Source organism: Heterodontus francisci, chromosome 23, assembly GCF_036365525.1.
Source record: "Heterodontus francisci isolate sHetFra1 chromosome 23, sHetFra1.hap1, whole genome shotgun sequence".
NCBI classification, from domain to species: domain Eukaryota; kingdom Metazoa; phylum Chordata; class Chondrichthyes; order Heterodontiformes; family Heterodontidae; genus Heterodontus; species Heterodontus francisci.
This window is the reverse complement of record NC_090393.1, coordinates 62,518,581-62,526,630: the sequence shown is the minus strand read 5'-3', so window position 1 is coordinate 62,526,630 and position 8,050 is coordinate 62,518,581. Positions and strand designations below refer to the sequence as shown.

At 38.4% G+C, this 8,050-nt stretch overlaps 1 protein-coding gene across 1 annotated transcript; it reads right to left on the bottom strand.

Annotated features, from left to right (window-relative positions):
* Positions 1–1,063: 1,063 nt before the first annotated feature.
* Positions 1,064–7,820, bottom strand: LOC137382929 (mucin-5AC-like). Its single transcript, XM_068055504.1, has 12 exons — positions 7,676–7,820; positions 7,238–7,507; positions 6,832–7,005; positions 6,025–6,240; positions 5,538–5,737; positions 4,542–4,878; positions 4,279–4,470; positions 3,371–3,634; positions 3,027–3,202; positions 2,023–2,271; positions 1,386–1,578; positions 1,064–1,242 (listed from the first exon to the last, which is right to left on the bottom strand). Exons 1-12 carry the CDS (start codon positions 7,818–7,820, stop codon positions 1,064–1,066), a joined length of 2,595 nt encoding a protein of 864 aa, XP_067911605.1.
* Between the last annotated feature and the right edge of the window lie 230 nt (positions 7,821–8,050).

Below are 8,050 nucleotides of genomic sequence, written 5' to 3'. Positions count from 1 at the left end.
GTTGTTGTGATTACATTGGGACCTTTTCTTGTGATTACATTGGGACCATTTGTTGTGATTACATTGAGACCATTTGTTGTGATTACATTGGGACCTGCTGCTCTGGTTACTTTGGGACCATTTGTTGTGATTACATTGGGACCTGTTGTTGTGATTACATTGGGACCTTTTGTTGTGATTACTTTGGGACCTTTTGTTGTGAATTCATTTAGACCATTTGTTGTGATTACACTGGGACCATTTGTTGTGATTACATTGAGACCATTTGTTGTGATTGCATTGGGACCTTTTGTTGTGATTACATTGGGACCATTTGTTGTGATTACATTGGTTCCTGTAGTTGTGATTACATTGGGACCATTTGTTGTGATTACATTGGGACCATTTGTTGTGATTGCATTGGGACCTTTTGTTGTGATTATATTGGGACCATTTGTTGTGATTACATTGGGTCCTTTTGTTGTGATTTCATTGAGACCATTTGTTGTGATTACATTGGGACCATTTGTTGTGATTACATTGAGACCATTTGTTGTGATTCCGTTGGGACCATTTGTTGTGATTACATTGAGACCATTTGTTATCATTACATTGGACCTTTTGTTGTGATTTAATTGAGACCATTTGATGTGATTACATTGGGACCATTTGTTGTGATTACATTGGGACCATTTGTTGTGATTTCATTCGACCTTTTGTTGTGATTACATTGGGACCTATTGCTCTGGTTACTTTGGAACCTGTTGTTGTGATTTAATTGGGACCTTTTGTTGTGATTACATTGGGACCCATTGCTCTGGTTACTTTGGAACCTGTTGTTGTGATTTAACTGGGACCTTTTGTTGTGATTAAATTGGGACCTTTTGTTGTGATTACATTGAGACCATTTGTTATCAATGCATCAGACCTTTTGTTGTGATTACATTGAGACCATTTGATGTGATTAAATTGGGACCATTTGATGTGATTACATTGGGACCATTTGTTGTGGTTACATTGGGACCATTTGTTGTGATTAAATTGGGACCATTTGTTGTGATTACATTGAGACCATTTGTTGTGGTTACATTGGAACCAATTTAGTGATTAAATTGCGACCTTTTGTTGTCATTACATTGGGACCTTTTGTTGTGATTACATTGGGAACTTTTGTTGTGTTTGCATTGGGACCTATTGTTGTGATTACATTGGGACCTTTTGTTGTGATTACATTGGGACCTGCTGCTCTGGTTACTTTGGGACCTTTTGTTGTGATTAAATTGGGACCTTTGTTGTGATTACATTAGGACCTTTTGTTGTGATTACATTAGGACCTTTTGTTGTGATTACATTGAGACCATTTGATGTGATTACATTGGGACCATTTGTTGTGATTACATTATGACCTGTTGTCGTGATTACATTGGGACCATTTGTTGTGATTACATTGGGACCTTTTGTTGTGATTACATTGGGATGTTTTGTTGTGATTACATTGGGACCTTTTGTTGTGATTACATTGGGACATTTTGTTACGATTACATTGGGATGTTTTGTTGTGATTACATTGGGACCCGTTGCTCTGGTTACTTCTGGGACCTGTTGTGAGTAAATTGGGACCTGTTGCTCTGGTTACTTTAAGACCTGTTGTTGTGATTAAATTGGGACGTTTTGTTGTGATTACATTGGGACCTGTTGCTCTGGTTTCTTTGGGACCTGTTGTTGTGATTACATTGGGACCTTATGCTGTGATTAAATTGGGACGTTTTGTTGTGATTAAATTGGGACGTTTTGTTGTGATTACATTGGGACCTGTTGCTCTGGTTTCTTTGGGACCTGTTGTTGTGATTACATTGGGACCATTATTTGTGATAACATTGGGACCATTTGTTGTGATTGCATTGGGTGCATTTGTTGTGATTACATTGGGACCTGCTGCTCTGGTTACTTTGGGACCTTTTGTTGTGATTAAATTGGGACCTTTGTTGTGATTACATTAGGACCTTTTGTTGTGATTACATTAGGACCTTTTGTTGTGATTACATTGAGACCATTTGATGTGATTACATTGGGACCATTTGTTGTGATTACATTATGACCTGTTGTCGTGATTACATTGGGAGCATTTGTTGTGATTACATTGGGACCTTTTGTTGTGATTACATTGGGATGTTTTGTTGTGATTACATTGGGACCTTTTGTTGTGATTACATTGGGACATTTTGTTACGATTACATTGGGACGTTTTGTTGTGATTACATTGGGACCCGTTGCTCTGGTTACTTCTGGGACCTGTTGTGAGTAAATTGGGACCTGTTGCTCTGGTTACTTTAAGACCTGTTGTTGTGATTAAATTGGGACGTTTTGTTGTGATTAAATTGGGACGTTTTGTTGTGATTACATTGGGACCTGTTGCTCTGGTTTCTTTGGGACCTGTTGTTGTGATTACATTGGGACCTTATGCTGTGATTAAATTGGGACGTTTTGTTGTGATTAAATTGGGACGTTTTGTTGTGATTACATTGGGACCTGTTGCTCTGGTTTCTTTGGGACCTGTTGTTGTGATTACATTGGGACCATTATTTGTGATAACATTGGGACCATTTGTTGTGATTGCATTGGGTGCATTTGTTGTGATTACATTGGGACCTGTTGCTCTGATTACTTTGGGACCTGTTGTTGTGATTGCATTGGGACCATTTGTTGTGATTACATTAGGACCTTTTGTTGTGATTAAATTGGGACGTTTTGTTGTGATTACATTGGGACCTGTTGCTCTGGTTACATTGGAACCTGTTGTTGTGATTACATTGGGACCTTATGCTGTGATTACATTGGGACCATTTGTTGTGATTACATTGGGACCTTTTGTTGTGATTACACTGGGACCATTTGTTGTGATTACATTGGGACGTTTTGTTGTGATTACATTGGGACCTTTTGTTGTGATTACATTGGGACATTTTGTTATGATTACATTGGGACCCGTTGCTCTGGTTACTTCTGGGACCTCTTGTGATTAAATTGGGACCTGTTGCTCTGGTTACTTTAAGACCTGTTGTTGTGATTAAATTGGGACGTTTTGTTGTGATTACATTGGGATCTGTTATTCTGATTACATTGGGACCTGTTGATCTGGTTACTTTAGGACCTGTTGTTGTGATTACATTGGGACATTTGGTTGTGAATACATTGGGACCTGTTGCTCTGGTTTCTTTGGGACCTGTTGTTGTGATTACATTGGGACCATTAGTTGTGATTACATTGGGACCATTTGTAATCATTACATTGGGACCATTTGTTGTGATTACATTGGGACCATTTGTTGTGATTACATTGAGACCATTTGTTGTGGTTACATTGAGACCATTTGTTGTGATTACATTGGGACCTGTTGTTGTGATTACATTGGGACCTTTTGTTGTGATTACTTTGGGACCTTTTGTTGTGAATTCATTTAGACCATTTGTTGTGATTACACTGGGACCATTTGTTGTGATTACATTGAGACCATTTGTTGTGATTGCATTGGGACCTTTTGTTGTGATTACATTGGGACCATTTGCTGTGATTACATTGGTTCCTGTAGTTGTGATTACATTGGGACCATTTGTTGTGATTACATTGGGACCATTTGTTGTGATTGCATTGGGACCTTTTGTTGTGATTATATTGGGACCATTTGTTGTGATTACATTGGGTCCTTTTGTTGTGATTTCATTGAGACCATTTGTTGTGATTACATTGGGACCATTTGTTGTGATTACATTGAGACCATTTGTTGTGATTACATTGGGACCATTTGTTGTGATTACATTGAGACCATTTGTTATCATTACATTGGACCTTTTGTTATGATTTAATTGAGACCATTTGATGTGATTACATTGGGACCATTTGTTGTGATTACATTGGGACCATTTGTTATCATTAAATTGAACCTTTTGTTGTGATTTAATTGAGACCATTTGATGTGATTACATTGGGACCATTTGTTGTGATTACATTGGGACCATTTGTTGTGATTTCATTCGACCTTTTGTTGTGATTACATTGGGACCTATTGCTCTGGTTACTTTGGAACGTGTTGTTGTGATTTAATTGGGACCTTTTGTTGTGATTACATTGGGACCTTTTGTTGTGATTACATTGAGACCATTTGTTATCAATGCATCAGACCTTTTGTTGTGATTACATTGAGACCATTTGATGTGATTACATTGGGACCATTTGTTGTGGTTACATTGGGACCATTTGTTGTGATTAAATTGGGATCATTTGTTGTGATTACATTGAGACCATTTGTTGTGGTTACATTGGGACCATTTGTTGTGATTAAATTGCGACCTTTTGTTGTCATTACATTGGGACCTTTTGTTGTGATTACATTGGGAACTTTTGTTGTGTTTGCATTGGGACCTATTGTTGTGATTACATTGGGACCTTTTGTTGTGATTACATTGGGACCTGCTGCTCTGGTTACTTTGGGACCTTTTGTTGTGATTAAATTGGGACCTTTGTTGTGATTACATTAGGACCAATTGTTGTGATTACATTAGGACCTTTTGTTGTGATTACATTGAGACCATTTGATGTGATTACATTGGGACCATTTGTTGTGATTACATTATGACCTGTTGTCGTGATTACATTGGGAGCATTTGTTGTGATTACATTGGGACCTTTTGTTGTGATTACATTGAGACCATTTGATGTGATTACATTGGGACCATTTGTTGTGATTACATTATGACCTGTTGTCGTGATTACATTGGGAGCATTTGTTGTGATTACATTGGGACCTTTTGTTGTGATTACATTGGGACATTTTGTTACGATTACATTGGGATGTTTTGTTGTGATTACATTGGGACTCGTTGCTCTGGTTACTTCTGGGACCTGTTGTGAGTAAATTGGGACCTGTTGCTCTGGTTACTTTAAGACCTGTTGTTGTGATTAAATTGGGACGTTTTGTTGTGATTAAATTGGGACGTTTTGTTGTGATTACATTGGGACCTGTTGCTCTGGTTTCTTTGGGACCTGTTGTTGTGATTACATTGGGACCATTATTTGTGATTACATTGGGACCATTTGTTGTGATTGCATTGGGTGCATTTGTTGTGATTACATTGGGACCTGTTGCTCTGATTACTTTGGGACCTGTTGTTGTGATTACATTGGGACCATTTGTTGTGATTACATTGGGACCTTTTGTTGTGATTACATTAGGACCTTTTGTTGTGATTAAATTGGGACCTTTTGTTGTGATTACATTGGGACCTGTTGCTCTGGTTACATTGGAACCTGTTGTTGTGATTACATTGGGACCTTATGCTGTGATTACATTGGGACCATTTGTTGTGATTACATTGGGACCTTTTGTTGTGATTACACTGGGACCATTTGTTGTGATTACATTGGGACGTTTTGTTGTGATTACATTGGGACCTTTTGTTGTGATTACATTGGGACATTTTGTTATGATTACATTGGGACCCGTTGCTCTGGTTACTTCTGGGACCTCTTGTGATTAAATTGGGACCTGTTGCTCTGGTTACTTTAAGACCTGTTGTTGTGATTAAATTGGGACGTTTTGTTGTGATTACATTGGGATCTGTTATTCTGATTACATTGGGACCTGTTGATCTGGTTACTTTAGGACCTGTTGTTGTGATTACATTGTGACATTTTGTTGTGATTACATTGGGACATTTGGTTGTGAATACATTGGGACCTGTTGCTCTGGTTTCTTTGGGACCTGTTGTTGTGATTACATTGGGACCATTAGTTGTGATTACATTGGGACCATTTGTTGTGATTGCATTGGGTGCATTTGTTGTGATTACATTGGGACCTGTTGCTCTGGTTACTTTGGCACCTGTTGTTGTGATTACATTGGGACCTTTTGTTGTGATTACATTGGGACCATTTGTTGTGATTACATTGAGACCATTTGTTGTGATTGCATTGGGACCTTTTGTTGTGATTGCATTGGGACCTTTGGTTGTGATTACATTGAGACCATTTGTTATCATTGCATCGGACCTTTTGTTGTGATTACATTGGGACATTTTGTCGTGATTACATTGAAACTATTTGTTGTGATTACATTGTGACCTGTTGCTCTGATTACATTGGGACCTGCTGCTCTGGTTACCTTGGGGCCTGTTGCTGTGATCACATTGGGACCTTTTGTCTTGATGACATTGGGACCTTTTGTTGTGATTACATTGAGACCATTTGTTGTGATTACATTGGGATCTTTTGTTGTGATTACATTGGGACCATTTGTTGTGATTGCATTGGGACCTTATGTTGTGATTACATTGGGACCATTTGTTGTGATTACATTGGGACCTTTTGTTGTGATTACATTGGGACCACTTGCTTTGGTTACTTTGGAACCTGTTGTTGTGATTTCATTGGGACCTTTTGTTGTGATTACATTCGGACCATTTGTTGTGATTACATTGGGACCATTTGTTATCATTGCACTGGACCTTTTGTTGTGATTACATTGAGACCATTTGTTGTGATTACATTGGGACCTTTTGTTGTGAATACATTGAGACCATTTGTTGTGATTACATTGGGACCTTTTGTTGTGATTACATTGGGACCTGTTGCTCTGGTTACATTGGAACCTGTTGTTGTGATTACATTGGGACCTTATGCTGTGATTACATTGGGACCATTTGTTGTGATTACATTGGGACCTTTTGTTGTGATTACATTGGGACCATTTGTTGTGATTACATTGGGACGTTTTGTTGTGATTACATTGGGACGTTTTGTTGTGATTACATTGGGACCTTTTGTTGTGATTACATTGGGACATTTTGTTATGATTACATTGGGACCCGTTGCTCTGGTTACTTCTGGGACCTCTTGTGATTAAATTGGGACCTGTTGCTCTGGTTACTTTAAGACCTGTTGTTGTGATTAAATTGGGACGTTTTGTTGTGATTACATTGGGATCTGTTATTCTGATTACATTGGGACCTGTTGATCTGGTTACTTTAGGACCTGTTGTTGTGATTACATTGTGACATTTTGTTGTGATTACATTGGGACATTTGGTTGTGAATACATTGGGACCTTATGCTGTGATTACATTGGGACCATTTGTTGTGATTACATTGGGACCTTTTGTTGTGATTACATTGGGACCATTTGTTGTGATTACATTGGGACGTTTTGTTGTGATTACATTGGGACCTTTTGTTGTGATTACATTGGGACATTTTGTTATGATTACATTGGGACCCGTTGCTCTGGTTACTTCTGGGACCTCTTGTGATTAAATTCGAACCTGTTGCTCTGGTTACTTTAAGACCTGTTGTTGTGATTAAATTGGGACGTTTTGTTGTGATTACATTGGGATCTGTTATTCTGATTACATTGGGACCTGTTGATCTGGTTACTTTAGGACCTGTTGTTGTGATTACATTGTGACATTTTGTTGTGATTACATTGGGACATTTGGTTGTGAATACATTGGGACCTGTTGCTCTGGTTTCTTTGGGACCTGTTGTTGTGATTACATTGGGACCATTAGTTGTGATTACATTGGGACCATTTGTTGTGATTGCATTGGGTGCATTTGTTGTGATTACATTGGGACCTGTTGCTCTGGTTACTTTGGCACCTGTTGTTGTGATTACATTGGGACCTTTTGTTGTGATTACATTGGGACCATTTGTTGTGATTACATTGAGACCATTTGTTGTGATTACATTGGGACCTTTTGTTGTGATTGCATTGGGACCTTTGGTTGTGATTACTTTGAGACCATTTGTTATCATTGCATCGGACCTTTTGTTGTGATTACATTGGGACATTTTGTCGTGATTACATTGAGACTATTAGTTGTGATTACATTGTGACCTGTTGCTCTGATTACATTGGGACCTGCTGCTCTGGTTACTTTGGGACCTGTTGCTGTGATCACATTGGGACCTTTTGTCTTGATGACATTGGGACCTTTTGTTGTGATTACATTGAGACCATTTGTTGTGATTACATTGGGATCTTTTGTTGTGATTACATTGGGACCATTTGTTGTGATTGC

Coding starts and splice junctions, on each gene's coding strand:
- LOC137382929 (XM_068055504.1), bottom strand. CDS start 7,820: ATGTCCCAATGTAATCACAACAAAAGGTCCGATGCAATGATAACAAAT. Junction 5,738..6,024: donor CAATGTAATCACAACAAAAG/GTCCGATGCAAT, acceptor TCACAACAACAG/GTCCCAAAGAAACCAGAGCA. Junction 4,879..5,537: donor TCACAACAACAGGTCTTAAA/GTAACCAGAGCA, acceptor TACTCACAACAG/GTCCCAGAAGTAACCAGAGC.